This window comes from Camelina sativa, chromosome 15 (assembly GCF_000633955.1).
Source record: "Camelina sativa cultivar DH55 chromosome 15, Cs, whole genome shotgun sequence".
Taxonomy (NCBI): domain Eukaryota; kingdom Viridiplantae; phylum Streptophyta; class Magnoliopsida; order Brassicales; family Brassicaceae; genus Camelina; species Camelina sativa.
This window is the reverse complement of record NC_025699.1, coordinates 15066691-15088080: the sequence shown is the minus strand read 5'-3', so window position 1 is coordinate 15088080 and position 21390 is coordinate 15066691. Positions and strand designations below refer to the sequence as shown.

At 37.1% G+C, this 21390-nt stretch overlaps 5 protein-coding genes across 11 annotated transcripts; 3 read left to right on the top strand and 2 right to left on the bottom strand.

Moving 5' to 3' along the window:
* LOC104746829 (BAHD acyltransferase At5g47980-like) lies at window positions 7-1509 on the top strand. The gene has a single exon (XM_010468362.2). It carries the CDS (start codon window positions 20-22, stop codon window positions 1346-1348), a length of 1329 nt encoding a protein of 442 aa, XP_010466664.1. The 5' UTR covers window positions 7-19; the 3' UTR covers window positions 1349-1509.
* On the top strand, window positions 2829-5243 carry LOC104748479. Its single transcript, XM_010470116.1, has 3 exons — window positions 2829-3504; window positions 3592-4968; window positions 5056-5243. The coding sequence occupies exons 1-3, from the start codon at window positions 2829-2831 to the stop codon at window positions 5241-5243; spliced, it is 2241 nt and encodes a 746-aa protein (XP_010468418.1).
* On the top strand, window positions 7453-14612 carry LOC104746827. Of its 6 annotated transcripts, none has more exons than XR_761001.1 (14): window positions 7453-7693; window positions 7947-8125; window positions 8219-9852; window positions 9935-10560; window positions 10643-10930; window positions 11022-11102; window positions 11198-12384; window positions 12466-12671; window positions 12760-12849; window positions 12926-13033; window positions 13116-13370; window positions 13444-13705; window positions 13799-14095; window positions 14210-14612. XR_761001.1 is itself a non-coding variant. In XM_010468360.1 (11 exons), the coding sequence occupies exons 5-8, from the start codon at window positions 10544-10546 to the stop codon at window positions 11798-11800; spliced, it is 1014 nt and encodes a 337-aa protein (XP_010466662.1). In that variant the 5' UTR covers window positions 7453-7693; window positions 7947-8125; window positions 8219-8966; window positions 9103-9852; window positions 9935-10543; the 3' UTR covers window positions 11801-12384; window positions 12466-12671; window positions 12760-12849; window positions 12926-13033. The 6 variants fall into 6 exon arrangements, 3 of the variants coding, with proteins under 3 accessions (XP_010466662.1, XP_010466661.1, XP_010466663.1); XR_761000.1 differs by having other exon boundaries at window positions 11022-11111; XR_761002.1 differs by having other exon boundaries at window positions 11022-11127; window positions 11847-12384.
* Window positions 17274-18393, bottom strand: LOC104748478 (receptor-like kinase TMK4). Its single transcript, XM_010470115.1, has 2 exons — window positions 17854-18393; window positions 17274-17729 (listed from the first exon to the last, which is right to left on the bottom strand). Exons 1-2 carry the CDS (start codon window positions 18391-18393, stop codon window positions 17274-17276), a joined length of 996 nt encoding a protein of 331 aa, XP_010468417.1.
* LOC104746826 (putative pentatricopeptide repeat-containing protein At3g23330) lies at window positions 18597-21338 on the bottom strand. Of its 2 annotated transcripts, none has more exons than XR_760999.1 (2): window positions 19052-21338; window positions 18597-18662 (listed from the first exon to the last, which is right to left on the bottom strand). XR_760999.1 is itself a non-coding variant. In XM_019236568.1 (2 exons), exons 1-2 carry the CDS (start codon window positions 21030-21032, stop codon window positions 19109-19111), a joined length of 1812 nt encoding a protein of 603 aa, XP_019092113.1. In that variant the 3' UTR covers window positions 18904-19108. The 2 variants fall into 2 exon arrangements, 1 of the variants encoding a protein (XP_019092113.1); XM_019236568.1 differs by lacking the exon at window positions 18597-18662 and having other exon boundaries at window positions 18904-20765; window positions 20878-21032.

Here is a 21390-nt window from a genome sequence, read left to right as displayed (position 1 = left end):
AAAAGAAAGAAGAATCGATATGGAGATGATGAAGGTTGAAACAATCGCTAAAGAAATCATAAAACCATCTTCCACAACTCCAAATGATCTCCGAACCCTCCAACTCTCTATTTATGATCACATCCTCCCTCCGGTTTACACAGTGGCCTTTCTCTTCTACACCAAAGATGAATTGATTTCTCCAGAACACAGTTCCAACAAACTCAAGACTTCTCTGTCCGAAACCTTGACCAAATTCTACCCTCTTGCCGGCAGAATCAACGGCGTCACAATCGATTGCAACGATGAAGGAGCTATTTTCGTCGACGCTCATGTCAATAGCTGTCCTATCTCTGATGTCCTGAGATCTCCGGATTTTAAAGCAATCCAACAGTTACTTCCTCTTGACGTCATCGACAATCCTTATGAGGCGGCAAATACATGGCCTATGCTGCTTGTGAAGGCGACTTATTTTTCATGTGGTGGCATGGCCATAGGAATTTGCATCAGCCACAAAATTGCGGATGCAGCCTCCATCTCGACTTTTATTCGGTCCTGGGCTGCTATGGCTCGTGGAGAAGGCAAATCAGTGGCTGGTCCCGAGTTTGCGGCGGCAAATTTTTACCCACCAGCGAATCCGTTCTTTAAGCTTCCGGTAGACAAACATGCCAACAAGATAAGCAGAATAACAAAGAGATTCGTATTCGGTGCATCCAAGTTGGAAGAACTTAGGACCAAAGCTGCTAATGCAGACGTCGTAGCCCGACCTACCCGGGTGGAGAGCGTCACTGCGCTTCTCTGGAAAGCCTTCGTTGCAGCTGCATCCTCAAACACAAATACTTCTGACACAAAAGTTTTGATTATGCCCTCTAACTTGCGTCCTAAGATACCTTCCCTTCTGCCAGAACGCCTAATAGGAAATGTCATGTTCTCTTCTGCGGTCTTGAGTGTTAGTGGAGAAGAGGAAGTTAAAATTGAACAGGCCGTTAGAGACTTGCGACAAAAGAAAGAGGATTTAGGAGTTGTAATCCAAGACGAGGGTGGGTCGACGTCTTCGATGATGGGTTCTAAACTAGCAAATCTGATGCTCAGTAATTATTCTATGATGAGCTATGAGACTCACCAACCCTACGCCCTGAGTAGTTGGTGCAAATTACCTCTTTATGAGGCTAGTTTTGGCTGGGGATCCCCGGTTTGGGTCGCCGGCAATGTGGCTCCAACGTTAGAAAACGTAACTATGTTGATCGATTCTAAGGACGGACAAGGAATTGAAGCGTTGGTAACATTACCTGAAGAGAACATGATGTCTTTCGAGCAGAACCCAGAACTCCTCGCCTTTGCTTCCGTGAATCCTAGTGTCATGGTCTAATAATAATTATTATATATATATATATATATATATATATATTTTAATTATGTTATACAGTAATTATATAATAAAATAGTTAACAAAAGCCTAAATAAAAAAGGAATAAGTGGTTTGTTGTGCTAATGACAATGGATTTGAACCTATGTTTAAACCTTCATGTACCATGCAATTGTGAAAAAGGCCCTAATAAAGAATATATATATATAGATTTGATCATACGATCCTTGACTACATATTATTATTTTTATTTTTTTCTCATTTGTTCTTGGTAAACCCTAATTCATAGTTGCATTTTATTTCATTTTAGGTAGCTTGTCTTAATATGTGAGAGGACCTTGGCAGAAGAAAAATATAGATGCCCTTTACCTAATTTTTTTCTTCTAAAATTGGACCATTTTATCTTTAAAAAATATTAAAATTGATTTTGGACGACCCTTACTTTGCCTACCTTTAGAGACGGGTGACGGGGTGATGAATGGAAAAGATAAAGTGTCAGGAGAAAAATGTTCAGACTATATTTAGTAAGTCAACGGTCAGACTATATTGTCAGGAGAAAAATGTGTTCGTCGAAGCCCGTCTCCTCTGCATTCGGAGTTGCAAGCACTATTTTGGACCATGGAGAGTATTCGTGTTGGAGGAGTCTTTGTTGTCAGAGATTTGAGACGGACTGCGCAGAATTAGTTGCGATAGTTCAATCTCCTGATGATTGGCCGGTTTTATCTAACCTTCTAGATGACTTCCACCTGCTTCGCGTTACTACAAGAAAACAGTCATTTTGGGACTACCATTTGTGACTGATTAAATAGTCGCAAATATTTGCGACGACTTTGTGATTGTTTTACTACTGATTAACGACTATATGTAAAACGGAAGGAAAAGCGTCGCTTATTAACGACTAAACAACACAGAAGCAAATTCGTCTCAATTTAGCGACTGAATACGTATTCTTTTGTGACTGAAATTATTTCGTCACAAAAAAAAGATACATTTTGTGACTACTTTGCAACTGCCGGTCTAGTCCGTAAGAGTCGTCGCAAATTAGTCGCCATATGGCGACAATTTGCAACTATGTTTTCGATTATCATTTAGTCGCAAAGTAGTAGCGGCATGTCGGCAGAAAACGCTGAGAATGTGAAAGGTAGATGTACCCAACTTTTGGGACTCCATGAAAAACAGTCGCAAAAGAGTCGCTCAATGTCGGCAAAAAACGTGATCAATATGGCATAGTGAACCGATATTTTGTGACTCTTTCTGAATTAGTCGCAAAAGAGTCGCTCCATGTCGGCAAAAAATGTGATCAATCGGGGTTAGTGTACTGATATTTTGTGATTCTTTATGAATTAGTCGCAAAAGAGTGGCAAAATATCTCCTATATATATCCGACCACACTTCTTCCCTCATTCACATCAACATCAAAGAAAAAAAAACGAGAGAAGAAGAAAAGAACAAAGAAAAGAAAAGATTAAAAAAAAAAAAAACAATGTGGAACAATCAATCAAGAGCATGGATGTACAATCGGATCGATTTATTCACTAATCATATCTCATTGGATTATTCGGCGGGTGTGGAAGAGTTCATTGCTTTTGCTAGTAGCCATGCACAAAATAGCAGAGGTAGGTTTTACTGCCCTTGTGTAGTATGTGGGAATTCGAAGTCGTTGAAAGCTGTTTCAGTTTCTAGTCATTTGCTAAGTAGAGGATTTACGCCTAACTATTATGTATGGTATGAACATGGTGAAGATTATGATGTTGTTGGGGAAGGAACTAGTAGTCATTATGCTAATAATACAGATTATGCTAGTGCTAGTGAACCTATAGGATTTGATGGGGAAAATGTATATGCTGGGGAGAATGTATATGCTGGGGAGAATGTATATGCTGGGATGGTGAATAATGCATTTCATGGTTCTGTACCATATAACGAGTATCATGAACATGAAAGAAGAAATGATCATGTTCATGAACAACCCACCCAAGAAGCAAAACGGTTTTATGATATGCTAGCTGCTGCAAATACTCCACTGTATGATGGATGTCGGGAAGGGCAGTCGCAGTTATCATTGGCAGCTCGGTTCATGAACAATAAGGTCGACTACATTTTGTCTGAAAATTGTATGGATTCATGGACAGGACTGTTTTCAGAGTATTTACCAGAGGGTAATCAGGCAACCGGTTCAAACTATGAGACGAAGACTTTGATGTGAAAGCTAGGATTACCGTGTCGTACATATGATGTATGTATAGATAGTTGTATGCTCTTTTGGAAAGATGATGAGAAGTTGGAGCATTGCAAGTTCTGTGGCAAACCAAGGTATAAGGCTAGTGAAGGAAGAACAAGAATACCGTTCAGTAAGATGTGGTATTTACCCATTGCGGAAAGGCTGAAGAGAATGTACCAATCTGAGAAGACTGCAGCTTTTATGAGATGGCACGCTGAGCACAGCTCTGAGGAGGGATTAATGTGTTATCCTTCAGATGCGGCTGAGTGGAAGAATTTTCAGCAATTGCATCCCTCATTTGCAGCAGAACCGCACAATGTTTATCTTGGATTATGTACAGATGGTTTCAATCCTTTTGGGATGTCGAAACACCATTCGTTATGGCCAGTGATATTGACTCCATACAACTTGCCTCCTGGGATGTGCATGAACACGGAGTATTTGTTTCTGACGATTTTGAATTCAGGACCGAATCATCCACGAGCTAGTCTTGATGTTTTTCTCAAACCATTGGTCGATGAGTTAACAGAGTTATGGTATAGTGGAGTGGAGGCATATGATTTGTCCTTAGATCAAAATTGCAACCTTAAAGCTGTCCTTTTGTGGACTATCAGCGATTTCCCAGCATATGGCATGTTGTCAGGATGGACAACACACAGAAGATTAGCTTGCCCAATTTGTATGGACGATACAAATGCATTTCAATTGCCAGCTGGTAGGAAGACATGTTGGTTTGATTGCCACATGAGATTTCTTCCTACTAATCATCCAATGCGAAAAGATAAAAAACACTTTCTCAAAGGTAAACACACAGTGAACGACTATCCACCGCAATATTTGACGGGTGAACAGGTCTTACATGAGCGTATAAGAAATGCCAAGCCAAAGACTTTTGACTGCGGAGGTAATGGGCATGAAAATAAAGTGGATGGTTATGGAAGTTGGCATAATTGGCACAAAGAAAGCATCTTGTGGAAGCTCCCGTATTGGACCGATCTTAACTTACGACACAATCTTGATTTGATGCATATTGAGAAAAATATTCTCGATAATCTCATGTACATTGTTATGAATGTGAAAGACAGATCAAAAGAAAATGTGAGGTCCCGCTTGGATATTGCAAGATTTTGTGATCAAAGTCAATTACATGTTGATGCAAAGGGGAGAACTCCTTTTCCTATTTGGAGATTGAGTGCGAAAGGGAAAAAAAGCCTACTTCAATGGGTCAAAGAAGATGTTAAATTTTTAGATGGGTATGTAGCTGATTTAGCTAGTTGTGCAGACATCAAGGATGGGAAGTTTTCACGAATGAAAAGTCATGATTGCCATGTCTTTATGGAACGATTGCTTCCATTTGTATTTGCAGAGTTGTTACCATGTGACGTCCATCTTGCAATATCAGGTAAAAATTTGACATATATATATATATATGGCAATTTAATTTTATATTTATGTCAAATTAATTAATGATTACATTTATATATTGTAGGGATCGGATCATTTTTCCGTGACATAAGTAGTCGATCATTGGAGCTAAGTCATGTCCAATTGTTGAAAGCGAATATTGTGATGATTTTGTGCAATTTAGAGAAAATATGTCCACCTTCGTTCTTTGAGGTCATGGAGCACCTCCCAGTACAGCTACCATATGAAGCCAAACTTGGTGGTCCAGTTTAATATAGGTAGATGTATCCCTTCGAAAGGTTTTTTAAACGTTTGAAAGGGAAGGCGAAGAACAAAAGATATCCAGCGGGTTCAATCGTTCGATCATATATTAATGATGAGATATCTTACTTCTCAGAACACTACTTTGCTTCAAACATTTCTACAGCTAGTAGAAGGAGGTATTCATACTTACAGTATAATATATAAGGGTCTTTTAAACTAAAATGAAAAGCTAACCAAACTTTTATATATTATTTAGGTCATTGCGCTATGATGTGGGAGAAGTTCCTGTGTATCCAGTACCCGTACCTGATATATTCACTCAAGTCGGTCGTCCTAGTGGCCAAATTACATAGTTTTGGCTATCGGACAAAGATCATAAATGCGAACATGCATATGTTTTGCGGAATTGTGACTACTTTTGTCCCCTTGAGAGGTATATATTTCCGAATTATTTTTATAGCGATTTATCTTCAATATATCTTATGGATTAATTGTCTTATATATGTTGGAGAATAGTGTGTTAGACGCTCAAATACGGAATGAATATCCTGAACTCACTGATGATCAAATCACATCGAAAAGAGATGAAGATTTTAGCGATTGGGTTCGCCAATATGTAAGTATATGTAAATAAATCATTATAAAAAAATATTTTACTGAATGGATTCAATTCACTTATTTATAATTTTTTGTTATGTAGGTGTATACAATGAGCCGTGTTCAAAGTTTTCCTCCTTGGGTTCATGAAGTGGTTGAAGGTCCAGAAAACAAAGTCAAGTCGTGGCCCATATATTTTACAAGAGGTTACATGTTTCACACGCGGGAACACGGGCAGACCAAAAAGACAATGAATTATGGGGTATGTGTTCGAAGGAAAAATTATTTTGAAGCATCTATAGAGGATGATTTTTATAGGACCGTGGAAAACATAATCGAGCTCGAGTATTCTGGCATTATTAACCTAAAGATCACACTTTTCTATTGTGATTGGTTTGATCCAATGGTTGGCAAAGGTATCTGCATGACAAACGGAGGCATTGTAGACGTGCTACTATCAAGAAAATACCGAAATTACAAACCATTTATTTTAGGTTAAACTAATCTACTCGGGTCAATGGATGTTACGAACTCCGAAGCTTGATGCAGTGGACTAGCAACCTTTCTATTGATTTTCACCTCCGAAGCTTTCAAATAAACCCACTCAGAAATCTCTTCCTTCCTCTTTTCTTCGTCGTCATCCTCCTCTCGTTCGCTCTTCTCCTCTCTCTCTCTCACTCAATTTCTTTCCATAATCATTTCGTTTCCTTCTGTTTTTTTTTGTTTTATTAGATATCTCTTATACACTCACAGAATCGCATGCTTTCCTCATTTCTTCCTCAAGAGTATCACAGAATTTTGCTACCCTAGTAAATTTAAATATCTAGATTCACCTCCTCTCCAAAATCCGTGAAATGTTTTTTCCAAAGATGAATAGAGTTTGACACAACAAATTTAGTTCTCGAGATCGATTAGCTTCCCACTTCCCTTCAAGATTACACCTTTTCATTAGAATCATAGATCATCACAATCCGTATCGATTTCCCTCGGAGAGAGAACAATAATACATCTTGCATCATTTCATTATTGTTTATGGGTGATTTTAAACCCACTTACTTTAAAATAAGCCCAACAAAATGAAGTAAAATTTTAAGAAAAAATGACATGGAATAAAATAGAGTGAAAAAAAAACAAACTTTGTTTCTCGTTTTCTTTATTTCAAGTTTTGTTGTGTGTGGTTTCCTTTTAATCTTTGTTCTCAACTGCTAACGATTTTATGATAATCTTTGTCTTCTATGTTATAATAACAAGTGTTGATTATTGTCCTCTATCCAAATTTTGCTATTGGTTGGTTTGTTCTTGTTATTTAACCGGGTACGTCGTTATATGTGCAAAGAAGAATATAGATAGTATTGATTAAACCGACAAAATAAAGTAGTATTATTTAATCTTAAACCCACTTATTTTAAAAATTAAACTCAACAAAATAAAATCAAACTATAGCGTTTTTTATGGTTGTGCTATTGATGACTTATTGATGAATTTATTATAGCGTTTATAAAAGTTAAACGCTATCATAGGTTTTCTTTAGACAATTAGTACCTCAACACAAAATCTCTTAAAAAATTTAATAGCATATATCCTATTAAAACGCAATGTTATGGTTGGCGGTATAGCCAAACTTTTGGCTCCAAACCAAAAAAAATTCTAAGTCTCTTTTTCCAAATTTCCCTTTCGCTAAAAATTTTCTAAGTCTCTTTCGTCACTCTTTTCGTCTTCCCCCTCACATTTGTTACTCTTTCCCTCTCTCTTTCTCCATTTGCCCAGAAAATCTATCCTCGAAATCCCATTTATTTGTGAAACACAGAACAAATCTCTTCACAATTTTCCCAGCCATAGTCCAGCTCCTCGTCCAGCTCAAGGTTGTTGTTTTTAGGGTTTTTGTTTCAATGAGAGTTTTGATGGGTTCAGTTTTGTCAGGGTTTTTCTTTTGATGGGTTCAATTTCGTTGGGGTTTTGCCGATTTAGGGTTTTCGATGGGTTAAATTTTGTTAGGATTTTGCTTCAAATAGAGTTTTAAAAGATTTAGGTTATATTTCAATTTGGGTTTTCGATTTAGTTTTTTCGATTTCGATTTAGTGTTTATTTATGTTGTGTAATTGATTGTTTATGCAGATTGATTTCAGACAGGCAAAAAACTATCAGGTAGTAATTGATATTGTCATTTCCTTGTTTATATGTTATTTGAGTGTTTGTTCAATGATGAACTAATTATCACACTTGTATATAAAATTGGTGGTCGAGCTGTGGTGTTATTTTTCTAACATGGACAAGGCTTGGGTTTGGCTTCCAAGGTATGCATTTGTTTGTTATTGTTGTCTTTTCTTAGTTAAAGTGATTCCAATTTCTAAATACTGAAAGTGTATTTTATGTTAACTTAATTACAGGGCTAGCCTTGAGTATGGGGAAGGGGCTAGTAATTTTGTCTATTCATCAACAAAGAGATTGGGTGATCCTGTTGACATGTTATGTCCCTGCATTGATTGTCGTAATGTCTGCCATCAACGGATAAGCACAGTATTAGATCATTTAGTGATTAGAGGGATGGATCAGAAGTATAAGATGAATACATGTTAGAGTAAACATGGAGACATTAGGGATCAGAAGACAGCTGAGGTTCAGACATCTGAATTTGAGGCTTATGAGTTAGGACTGCATTCTTTTCAAGTGAAGGAAATATGCAGTGTCAGGGAGACGATGGAGATCAGCGGGATGATCATCAGGATGAGGTTGAAAGTAAAGCTGAATCTGAATTTAGGGAGAAGTTGAAGGATGCTGAAAGTCCACTCTACTCGATCTAAACTTTAATCAAAGGAGATGAGTTTCAATCATGGCTCTCTACGACATTAAAGTTAAAAGTGGTTTATCAGAAAACTATTTTGATCAGTTCCTGAGTGTTGTTCACGACATGCTACCTGTGGATAACGTACTACCAAAATCCACATACGAGATGAAGAAGTTCTTCAAGATTTTTGGTTTTGGTTACGATTGCATTCACGCATGCAAGAATGATTGCATCCTTTATCAGAAACAGCATGCAGATTTAGTAAGCTGCCCACGATGTAGTGCTTCTAGATGGGAGAAGGATAATCAGACTGGCGAGGAAAAGATGGGGATTCCAGCAAAGGTTCTTAGGTATTTTCCAATCAAAGATAGATTCAAGAGAATGTTTAGATCAAAAAAGATTGCTAATGATTTGCGTTGGCATTTTAACAATGCTAGTGAAGATGGTACAATGCGACATCCAGTTGACTCATTGACTTGGTCTCAGGTGAAGGATAAATGGCCATAGTTTTCAGCTGAACCAAGGAACCTTCGAATTGGCCTTTCTACAGATGGGATGAATCCTTTCGCGATGCAGAACACCAAGTATAGTACATGGCCAGTGATGTTAGTCAACTATAATATGCCTCCAACTATGTGTATGAAGGCTGAGAATATCATGCTGACAATGCTGATTCCTGGACCAACTGCACCAAGCAATAACATTGATGTTTATCTTGCACCTCTGATAGATGATCTAAATGATTTGTGGGAAGAAGGTATTGAGGTTTATGACTCATTCATGAAGGAGACTTTCACACTTAGAGCTATATTACTGTGGAGTATCAGTGACTATCCAGCTTTAGGAACACTATCTGGATGTAAAGTGAAGGGGAAACAAGGTTGTAATGTATGTGGCAAGGACACACCACATACATGGTTGAAGCATAGTCGAAAGTATGTTTATTTAGGCAACATGAAGCGTCTCAGGCCTGGACATCCTTATAGAAGGAAAAAAGCATGGTTTGACAATACTATCGAAGATGGAACTGTGAACAGAATACAAACATGATCTGACATACTCAAGAAACTTAAGGACTTTAAGAATGATTTTGGAAGACCTTTGGATAAGAAAGGTAAGAGAAGAAGAACCGATTTATGTGATGAGGATGCAAATTCAGAAGAAGAATATGAAGAAGATACAGATCAATGGCGGTGGAAGAAACGATCAATTTTCTTCCAGTTGGCTTATTAGAAGGTTAGTATTTTTGATCTACTATTATATGTGTACTAGTTATGTCTTATGATTTTGAGCTAACTTTAAATTTTTTGACTGTTAGGATATGTCTGTCCGTCACAACATTGATGTTATGCATGTGGAAAAGAACATATCTGATGCATTATTGTCGACTCTTATGCAAAGTGCCAAATCAAAAGATGGCTTAAAGGCACGAAAGGATTTGGAAGATATGGGGATCAGAACACACTTACACCCCGAGGTGCGGGGTAAAAAAACTTATCTCCCTCCAGCACCTTATTGGCTCTCAAAGATCGAGAAAAAGAGATTTTGCACAAGGTTAGCTAAATTCAGAGGGCCGGATGGCTACTGTGCAAATATCTCGAATTGTGTATCAGTTGATCCTCCTGTTATTGGTGGTTTGAAGTCGCATTATCATCATGTTCTTATGCAAAATCTACTTCCTGTGGCGTTGAGAGGTTTGTTGCCAAGACAACCAAGAATAACAGTTACTTGCCTATGCAACTACTTCAATAGATTATGCCAACGTGTCATTAATCCAGAGAAGCTAATTGCCTTGGAGGCTGAAGTTGTTGAAACAATGTGTGGATTGGAGCGATTCTTTCCTCCTTCACTTTTTGATATTATGTTCCACCTTCCCATACATCTAGCAAGGGAGGCACGTTTGGGAGGACCGGTACATTTTAGATAGATGTATCCATTTGAAAGGTATGTAGATTTAAATTTCCGTTAGCTCTTGAACAATTTGTGTTCTATATATTGATCTAATGAATTCTCAATGTTGATGTAGGTACATGAAAACATTGAAGGCATATGTTAAAAATTATGCAAGGCCAGAAGCATGCATGGCTGAGGGCTACTTGGCTGGTGAATGCATTGCTTTTTGCACAGAGTTCTTACATAATTCATTACCAGATCAAGAACCAGTCAACCGTAATGAAGATATTGAGACAGATGAGCGAGTTCTTGAAGGTCGACCACTAAACAAGGCTACAGAAGTTATACTAACAGAGAGAGAAAGGGAGATAGCACATCAATATGTTTTAATGAACATGGCGATGATGGATCCATATATTGAGTAAGTTCATTCATCTTTTGACATTTATCATGTATTTGCTTTCTCAATTGCAAATGACTATAATTTAACCTTTTGGACTTTGTTGTTGCAGTATGCATCTAGAAGAATTGCAAGCTGTGGATGTCCGATGCCTAAAAAATGAAACTCTGCTTTGGAAATTACACAATAAAAGGTTTGCCAAGTGGGTAAAAGAAAAGGTTAGAATCACTTTGTTTTATGTAGATATATCACTTTTTTAATTAGTATATGTCGTTGGATTTGTAACAGATACCAACTAACTCAAAGGATCATTCGACTAAGCTTAGATGGTTAGCATTTGGACCTAGGCATATTGCTCAGACCTACAAGGGCTATATCATAAACGGAAATCGGTTTGACACAGAGGATGTGAAGCGTAAGACTCAAAACAGTGGAGTAACATATGAAGCTTTCAGTATGTGTAGATCGAGTGCACGAGATAATAGACACCAAGCAGACATAGTTTCATACTATGGGGTGATAAAGGAGATCATTTTGCTGGACTACCACATGTTCCAGATTCCAATCTTCAAGTGTATTTGGGCCAACAAAGGGAAAGGTGTCAAAGAAGAAGATGGATTTACGCTTGTGAATCTCCATCTGAGCCAATCAGCATATCTAAAATATCCATACATATTGGCATCGCAAGCCAAACAAGTTTTCTACTCCCGAGAAGATGAGATGAGTCAGTGGTATGTTGTTATGAGGGTGCCACCAAGAGGGTATCACGAGTTAGAAACAGAAGAGGAGATTGATACACCATTATCAGTCCAGCCAATTGAAGAATTGGGAAATGATGATGAGAATTTTTGTGTTAGGGCTGATTGTGAAGGGGTTTTAGTTATGGAATGATGGATAAATGTCTGTTTAATAATTTTAAACAAGTTTCATGTTGCAGGTGATTCAAAATGAAGACGGGTAAAGGTCAGACCAAAAACCGCCGTAGTAAGCGTCAACAAGGCCTTGATGTGAGTCCTCTTATTCCAGTGATAGATGCTGACAATGAGAAGAATGTGGATGCCGTAGCTGAGGAAGTGATAGCTGATTTGTCTGGAGATTTCAATCAACAACTGGGTGCAGATGAATCATCGCCTCATGTAGCTGTCAATGAAGAGAATGTAGCTGTCAATGATGAGTTACCTACTGATGAATCATCGCCTCATGATGCAGTGGACAATGAGGAAGAAGTACAAACCCAACAGTCTGATAACAAGAAAAGGAAAACAAGAGGACCATCTAAGATGCGCAAATTGGCCAAACATATTGAGGATAAGGTCGATGTAGAATTTACAGAACTGGGAGACCATGTCGGTGATGGATCAGTCAAACTTTCTTCCTTTCTTGGTACTGTCGTGAGGGAGCATGTACCAGTAACACTTGACGATTGGAGGCACCTAGATGACTTGACAAAACACGCACTATGGGAGGAAATTCAGGTATACCAACTTATTTTATTTACATATATACATTGAGTGTTCGAGTGTATGAGTGTTCATGACGATAGATGGTTTGTGTAGGGGAGGTTCAAAGTGACAGAAGATTGGCAGAAACAAGCACTGTTAAAGCAGATGGGTGGTTTGTGGAGGTCCTCTAAATCTAAGCTTTTACGCAAAGTCAGAGCTGCAAAGACTAAGTTAAAAGTACTTCAGTTAAAACCAAGTAACATTCCATCTGTTGCAGTTTGGAACAATTGGGTGAAAAGTCAGACTAACAGCAAGTTTCAGTTAATATAATTCTAATTTTTGTTTTTTACTAACATAATATTCTCCTTCTGTTTGTTAACAATGAGTCAAAATGGTTTTACTATGTAGGAGGTAAGTGAGAGATATAGGCAATTAAGGAGGGCTCAGATACCCCACACCACAAGCCGCAAAGGAATGACCCGTTTAGCTCATCATATGGTATGACTATATAGATTTTATATTGTACTGGTCTACATCTATATATACCAAGATATTCACGGCTTTTAATATGTAGAAAAAAAATAGTTCGGACCCTTCGAAGGTGACTAGAAGCAAGGTTTGGGTAGCAGGTCACACACATTCTGATGGAAGACCTGTGAAACCAGAATTTGCAGAGACGATTGTAAGACGTTTGTATGTATGGTTAGCTTCCATTTACATAATTTTCAGTTTACAGATAAAATTGTGTCATATATTTGATGCAGAAAAAAATAAAATCATTAGACTGCGAAATGGACTCAACATCCAATACTAATGTTAAAGAAGATGCTGTTAGTCAAGTCTTAGGAAAAGACAAACCTGGAAGAATCAGAGGAATGGGCGGAGGGGCTACTTTCTCCAAGCTAGCCTTTATGCAGATTAGAGACTCACATGTGCAAGAGCTTGAAGCCAAACAAGCTGAATTGATTACGAAGGTTGAAGACTTGCATAATGTAGTTCGTGACTTAGCTGGCAAAAAGGTATGTTTGCAATATTGTTTATTATGACTCTTCCATTGTATATATATTAACTGATTCATTATCTACTTCTCAGAATCAATGTGATAGTCAGTACTGTAATTCTCAAATGACTGACAAAAGCAAAGGAGTAAGGTGTCAGATACTAGATTGGGGTTCAACTGATGATGTCATTGTTGGGGAAGGAGAATTCTGTTCTGCTGAACCAACATACAAGATTGGTCGTATAACACTTGGTCCTAACGCAGCGGCTGTTATTGTGACTTACATGGCCTATTGATAAGTTGATATTGGAGAATGGTGACTCCGTAACTGAAAATAAGAGTGCTACCTCCACGGTAATTTCTTAACTCAGTTTCTGAGTTATTTCAGACTTGTGTAACTTTGAAGCTCACTCAATAGGTTTCTAATATATCTGCCTAACGTTATAGGATACATCATCACATAGAGTCCTCATTCTTAATTGGAGTACGGATGAAGTTATTGCAAAAGGTATACTGGTTGCCTCTGATCCAAATGAAAAGTTGAACAATATAACACTAGGTCCAAATGCTGTTGTTGTTAAGGTTGATATGGTGGTTAAAGGTGATGCCTTTTTGTGGAGACCAACTACTGATATGTCATTCATGAGTGATGCACTAAATGCAAACATCGTCTAGCCTATTCAGAAGATAGAATTTATAAACATGACACCGTTAGAGGAAGCACCAAACAGATCAGCACCTACGGTATGTAACTGTCTTTTCTATTTGACTTTGATTAAATCTATTTCATGTCTTCGAGTTGTGAATGATGGGGCATGCATGTGATGGAATCCTAATATAATATTTTTGAATGGGCAGAGTCTAAGTAACACCTCCACAACCAGCAAAGTTGCAAAGCAGATGTGTCTTTTGCTAGATGTCCAAAACTCTGGTAGCATAGTTCCAGTTGCAGAAGGGCGAGTTTGTTCGACCAATCCAGCAGATGTAGTCCATTTCGTCCCTTTAGGTCCAAATGCTAGCAAGGTCTGGGTAGAAATTTCAAAGATTGGAGATGCAAAAGTGTGGAGACCAAATTCAGAAATCCAATTCATTTTTAACGCAATAGGCACTACTATAGCTTGGCCTACTGATAGACTCATATTGCTTTGAACATGATCATGAACTTTTACATATATTCTTTGTCTTTACTTGCTTTGAACTTGGTATATTGTACTATTTCGGATGTTTATGGCAATAATAATTTAGCTACATTCATTGTCAATTACAATCCAAAATGCACAGGGAAATAATGCAAATTAATAATATATAAAAACATATAGGGAATGTTATTGTCACAATTTTTTAACGCTATAAATACTAATTGTTTATAGCAAAATAAATATGCTATTTTAAAATATAAAATAGCAGACAACAAAAACGCTATTAATATTATAGTTTAGATAGCACACCCAAAAAGTGCTATACAAAGTGGTCAACCTATTATCGCGGGCGATACGGAAGCGTTTTTAATAACGCTATCGTAATATTACGATAGCGTTTTTGTTGTGCGATTAAAAGCCAAAATTCTTGTAGTGAAAGTGACATGAAAAAAAAAGGACTTATTATAAGTTGAAACCCAGTTGAGTTGTATTATTTGAAATGTTTTTATTGGCTAAAGATTTTACTGAGATGTCAAGCTTAGAATAGCTTAAAATGCTGAGTTGTCAGATGAAGAGAGCAATACATTTTAATTTTATTGTATATAGATCATTTATCAATATTTTATATAATTATCATAACATATAATTTTGCAAATAAAAAAGAATTAAATATTAATATCATAATTTTTGGACAATATAATGTGATGGTTATTAAATTCTTTGCATTTCAAGCTATACAAATATTATAATATTATATTAATTATTTGTTGACAGAAAATTATAATATTTGTTTCACAGTTTTTGTGCCAAAAGATCAAATCAATTTATTCTAAAATAATTAAAGATATAAAACAATATGATATTTTATTTTTCTTTAATAGTAATCATTAACACAATTTATTGCATATTAATTCTTTAAAATGTAACTCTCATGATGTTTGAAAAATTTTAAAAACAAATCTTTCATCATATGAATACACTTTAATGTATTAACTGCAATACAATTTCTGTTTTACAAAAAAAAAAAAAAGAACACAGACAAAACCTATGGTATATTTATTCTTTGAAATGTAACCATATCTCCCATGATGTTTGACCAAAAAAAACTGAAAAACCTCTCATACTACTACAAATTTATCTATAAATAGCTAGACAGAGTCTTCATCAAAAATCATATTCTACTTCTCTCATAATTTTCTACATTTTGTAATATTTAACTTTTTTCTTTATGTGACATTTGTAGGTTTTGAAATAAATAAGTTGAGTTAAAATTTTGGAGCATATATAGAAATGAACATGTGAAATGTGGTCATTCATTAGAAAGATTTAGATGAAGAAGGTCTTAGGCACAAAACGCATGCTCACTTGTAAATGTTGGTAAATGTTGCTTCAAATGCCTATTTTGTATATCAATATTGTAATTTGTTTTTCTTTTGATCCATTTTAGTTTTAGATCACAATTCATAAACCCTAATAGATTTTATATCTTAGTCACAATATTTATGCTACTTATTACCCATGCTAGATTTTATATAAGTGTGTTTGTATGTATTACCCATAAAAATGAGTTTAAAGTTTAAACAAATATTACTGTTTCGAATACTATTACTTTAAATTTGTTCCTTAATGTTACAACTGTGTTTGTATGTATTTCTTAACTTTCTTTCCGATAACCATTTCCATGGTCCTTTATTTTATTTATAGGTTATGACTTCAGATGAGAAAGATTTTGCGATAGTTTAGGGTCGAGGAAGATTTAGACGTCTAAGTGATATATATATCTAATTATATGGGTTTCCAAAGCAATGTGATTCTTCCAAATTCAGTTTTCATTTTCTTACACAATTTAGTCTTAATTATTTTCTTAAAATATAATTAAGATCTAATTTCTTTTCACAACATTATTGTTTGGCTTATACTATGTATGCACTTATTTTCTCTTCTCATATGTTCCATTATTTTTCCTAGCCATGATCGATTGTTGATGATGTGATGATAGTTCTTACCCGCAAGCAGAGCAAGGCAATGAGATTTGACCATGTATGCAAGTCGAAAGATCCAAAGATCACCCTAAACTAATCCCAATTGCATTAGTTATCTAATTAATAAAATTAATTACACAAAGAATGAAGAAAAAGCATTAGTTTCTGCTTAAGAAGAGGTTATTCGAGAAATTTAAGCTATTATCTCGTCCTTCTTGGAGGTGTCTGGTTTTAGAAGATATTGATATTTTATAGATTATTTAAAAGTGGACAAACTAACACATATTGTCCATGCTCAGCTGCATTTTATTTTATACGTAATCAATATTTTTTTTTCCCAATGTAAAAAATATTTGTACGTCTTGATTGTGCATCAAAACATGAAGAGCTCTATATACTATGGGATACAAACTAAATATTTTAAAGTAACATTTCATATTAACAAAAAAATTCAGTTTAATGCTTAACTAATAAATAGTAATTCATTTGAAGTGACTGAGAATACTTACTTAAAAACAAAACAAATAACAAGCATAAGATAATTTATCGAAACATAAAATATAAAATTCTAAATATTTTATTAAATCTAAAATATGTTAAAATTATTATAAAGTTATCTCGTGCATCGCTTAAATTTAATATGAATACCTTCGACAATTCTATTTTTTTTAAATAATGCAATGAACTTACAGGCGTACTCTGGTGCTATATAACCACATGTGCCTGTTGCTTTTAGATCAACAGAGTAGTTCCCATCAACTGCTGCAACTTTAACCAATCCGAAATCAGCAACCTTGGCCCTCAAGTCATCACCCAAAAGGATGTTGAGGACTTCAAATCTCTGTGGATGGAGCTTTGTGGAGCAAATTTATGGAGATATTCAACACCTTGTGCCACGTCTAGAGCGATTCTAACTCTCTGTTTCCAAGTCAGTGGAAAGTAACCATGTTTAGCTGGCTCGAACAAATGATGTCCTAGATTTCGCTGTGACATGTGCTCGTACACTAGCAATCTCTCGTCCCCGTTCACAGAGTAACCCAATAGAGCGATCACGTGTCTGTGTCTAACCTTAGCGAGCAAGGAAACCTCGGCGACAAACTGTTTCATTCTTTCACCACCCAATGATGAAAGGTTCATCCTCTTGACCGCAACTTTTGTTTCATCTTGTAATTTTCCGGAATACACAACACCAAAACCACCGCTTCCCAATATGTTATCCTCATTGAAACCATTTAGTCGCCTCACGAAGAACCTCCACTGAAAAGGAAACGATTCCGCTGGCAGATTCACCAGAGACAGCATCGCCAGCAGTATCCGTCGTATTATCTACCCCGTTCCTCATTTTTAAAACAATTTTTCGAGCCACCCATCCTAAAAAGACCAGAAAAATCGTGATTGCGAAAGTGATCACACAAGCCATTAAAACACTCCAACTACCACCGGTTCCATGTTTTGTCGAAGAATCTCCGGCAATAGTTCCCAGCAAAGAGTTACCAGGTTTGTAAATAAAATTAACCGAAGCCGGAAACTTCGGTATTTTCCCGGTGAGGTTGTTGTTGGAGACGTCGATCAACCGTAGACTAGTCATAAATGTCAACTCCTTAGGTATAATGCCGGTTAACTTGTTGTCATTAAGGTAGATACTCTTCAGAGAAGTGAGATTTGCAATGGTCGGAGAAACAAACCCGACTAAACCATGTTTCTCAAGATTCACAATGGAAACGCGGCCAGAGATGCAGCTTATGTCAGTCCATCGGCAGTAGTTGTTAGACGAGGTAGTTGCTGACCAGTCTGTTGGCGGATGACTAAACGATTTAGCCAACGCGAGCATTGCCGCTCCATCGTCAGCGATGGACGTGGAGAGGAAGTAGAAAGCGAATAGGAGGAAGAAGAGGAGGATGAGAGACTTGGGAGCCTCCATGGCTTAGAGCGAGGGAAATAAAAAACAGAGAGAGGGTTTTAAAATCTTTCTGAAAACATAAGGAAGAAGAATAGAAATATTTATAAGTGAAGTTGTCGTAGGTTGGTGTCCAGAAGGAAAGTAAAGTTGTCGTAGGTTGGTGTCGTTGGTCAAAAAGCTTCTCCGCTAGTATGTAATGATTTCACTACGTTCAGACAATCAGACCACCACGCGATTAAACAAACTACGTGCTGCTAACTCGGTCCTGTAACTAATAGTACTTAATTGTTCTGAAAAAGCAAAAGAAAATTATTCGTTATTGTCCATGATCGTTATAACTTATAAGATAAACGTATAATTTGTACGGCAAAGCTAACATTTTATTGAAAACGTGTTTGCCATTCTAAGATTAAAGAACTATGCATTATGAGAGACCACTACATAGAAGAAATAATTGTAAAGTTAGGCCGAACTAAATGATAATAAAATCACATATGACCACATAGGCGGCTATTGATGATACTGTTGGTCTGAGCTCTGAAAGATCACATGGTCATATGCGAATTGAGTTACACCTCAAGAACTATCCCAATTACAAACCACAAAAAGAAATGTTTTCACTTAGCGGTACGAATTCATTTCTTTGCCTAACACTACAATCACTGTAATAGTATGTTACCTATGCGATGTTGTCTCTGTCTCTGAACAAACATGAAGTCAAAAGTTGCAGACTTCTTTACCAATAGTCTCCACAAGAACAACTTCCACGGTTGAAATGGTGGAATCTGCTATTATCCCTTACAATAATCTCTCTCTCCGTGATCTTCGAGATAAACTTGATCGCGACATGACAATCCCTGCAGATCCTTATGTTCTTAGTCACCCTAATTGTCGTGCCAGGTTCTGTGTTGATGATACCAAAGGCAACAGCCAGTCTCTCGCTGTGTCCAAACAAAAGCTCTCTCTTATGTTCATCGTCTACATCGTGAAGTACACCGCTTGTGTCTGCAACATACCCTTCTTTCTCCATCTGTTCCATTACACCATCAAGAAACTCGTTGATTCTGTCCATACTCGGATGCGATCTATCTCCTGAAACAAACCCATGAGTTTTGTTTTTCACTTCGATCCAACTACAAGCTGGCTTTTTCCGCAATCCTTTTTTCCTCATTCTCAATCTCAGTTTCGCCATTTCTTTCCATCTCCCATTAGATGCATACATATTGCACATCAGAACATAAGCTCCCATGTTTTCAGAATCAATAGCGAATATCTTCTCCGCTACCTTCTCAGCTAGCTCAAGATTCTTGTGAACACTGCAAGAAGACAACAAGGTAGACCAGACACTACCTGTCGATTCAACACGCATCTTTGAAATAAACTCATATGCTTCTTCCAGTTTCCCTGCACGGCCTAGAAGATCCGCAACAGCAGCATAATGTTCTAACTCATGGTTTAAACAGTAAACCTTAGTCATGCTGTTGAAATATCCCCACGCCTCATCTACCAACCCCACATGACTACAAGCAGTTAGTACAGCAACAAACGCCACATGATTCGGTTTCACTCCTTGCTGTTTCATCTCCTCAAACAAGGAAACAGCTTCATGTCCAAAACCATGTAACGCATACCCCATTATAATAGCCGTCCATGATACTTCATCATGTACATTCATCCTGTCAAAAATCTTCCTGGCAGCATTAATATTCCCACATTTCGAGTACATATCGACAAGTGCACTAGATATGAATATGTTACTGCCAAAGCCACCTCTCAATACATATCCATGAAGTTGTTTCCCAAGGTGCAAGGTAGCTAGGTGAGCACAAGCAGGAATCACACTTGAGAATGCCACAGGTCCTGGCCTAACCTTTTTCATCACCATTTGCCTAAATAATCTCAGAGCCTCATTGTATCTACCGTTCTGTACATAACCAGCTACAAGCGAGTTCCATGAGATACTATCCCGACGAGACAAGCCAAAAAACACTCTTTCCGAGTCTTCAATCCGAGCACTTTTTGCATACATATCAACTAAGCTACTCCCGAAATATACATCACTATCAATCCCCTTCCTAATCGCATACCCGTGAATCTCCTTTCCCTTAATAACATCCACATACTCAGAAAATATCGGAAGCACACTGGACAAAGTGAAAGCATCAGGCTTTAAATCAGTAGTTCCCATCTCCCTAACCATTCTCAAACCATCTTCATACATTCCACTCTGTGCATACCCTGCAATGATAGTGTTATAGGACACAACATCCTTTCTAGGCAACACTTCGAAAACTTTTCTCACACTATCCATTCCTAAAGGCATAATGCAAGTTTCATCCTTTAAATCGTCACATGAAGTTCTTTGAGGCATTTCGTCGAACACTTCACCTACACTAATCTTTGAACCCATACCCAGAAGCTTAGCATACATATTCATCAACGCATTACCTGTATACAAATCACAATCCATACCAAGCCTAACGATACACCCATGAACAGACTCACCAAATCTCAAATCCGTCATCATCGTACACGATTTCAGCACAGAAGGGAACACATTGTGATCTGGGCATCTCCCAGAAGCTCTCATTTCTACGAACGAAGCTAACGCGCGGGAGAATAAAGATTGGTCTGTGAAGCATCTGATTACTGACTTCCATGCTAGAACAGGAGGAGACTCGAGCGTTTTGAATAGAAGCAAAGCTTCGTGCAAGAGTTTGAGGTTTGTGTAGATTGAGATTATGATTGAAGCTGATGTGTGTGAGAGTGATTGAGTTCTGATGAACTGTGCGTGAAGCTGCTTGGCTTGATACTTGGATTTGATCCGATTTGGGTTCTTAATCAGGGTTCTGATTAGGGTTTTTGATGAACTCATCTCAAGAAATGAGTGTTTACTACTTTGTCTTCTCAGGGACTCGCCATTAACAAACGACAAAGGTTTCATTTTTATTTGTTGGTCATTTATTTAAAAACTCAACTTGTGACACAATTGTATTTGTATCAAGACTCTTTATAACC

Bases quoted from the DNA above. Each gene is read 5' to 3' on its own strand.
- LOC104746827 (XM_010468360.1), top strand. The intron at 10,931-11,021 runs GTAAGTTCATTC...TTGTTGTTGCAG, and splicing joins ATGATGGATCCATATATTGA to TATGCATCTAGAAGAATTGC. The intron at 11,128-11,197 runs GTTAGAATCACT...GATTTGTAACAG, and splicing joins CCAAGTGGGTAAAAGAAAAG to ATACCAACTAACTCAAAGGA.
- LOC104746826 (XM_019236568.1), bottom strand. From the start codon at position 21,032: ATGGAAGTCAGTAATCAGATGCTTCACAGACCAATCTTTATTCTCCCG. The intron at 20,766-20,877 runs GTGAGTCTGTTC...TTCAAAGATTAG, and splicing joins GATGACGGATTTGAGATTTG to TGTAGGTGAAGTGTTCGACG.
- LOC104746829 (XM_010468362.2), top strand. From the start codon at position 20: ATGGAGATGATGAAGGTTGAAACAATCGCTAAAGAAATCATAAAACCA.
- LOC104748479 (XM_010470116.1), top strand. From the start codon at position 2,829: ATGTGGAACAATCAATCAAGAGCATGGATGTACAATCGGATCGATTTA. The intron at 3,505-3,591 runs GTAATCAGGCAA...ATGTATGTATAG, and splicing joins TTCAGAGTATTTACCAGAGG to ATAGTTGTATGCTCTTTTGG. The intron at 4,969-5,055 runs GTAAAAATTTGA...TATATATTGTAG, and splicing joins CGTCCATCTTGCAATATCAG to GGATCGGATCATTTTTCCGT.
- LOC104748478 (XM_010470115.1), bottom strand. From the start codon at position 18,393: ATGGAGGCTCCCAAGTCTCTCATCCTCCTCTTCTTCCTCCTATTCGCT. The intron at 17,730-17,853 runs GTCTTTTTAGGA...TTTCCTTTTCAG, and splicing joins TCGCAATCACGATTTTTCTG to TGGAGGTTCTTCGTGAGGCG.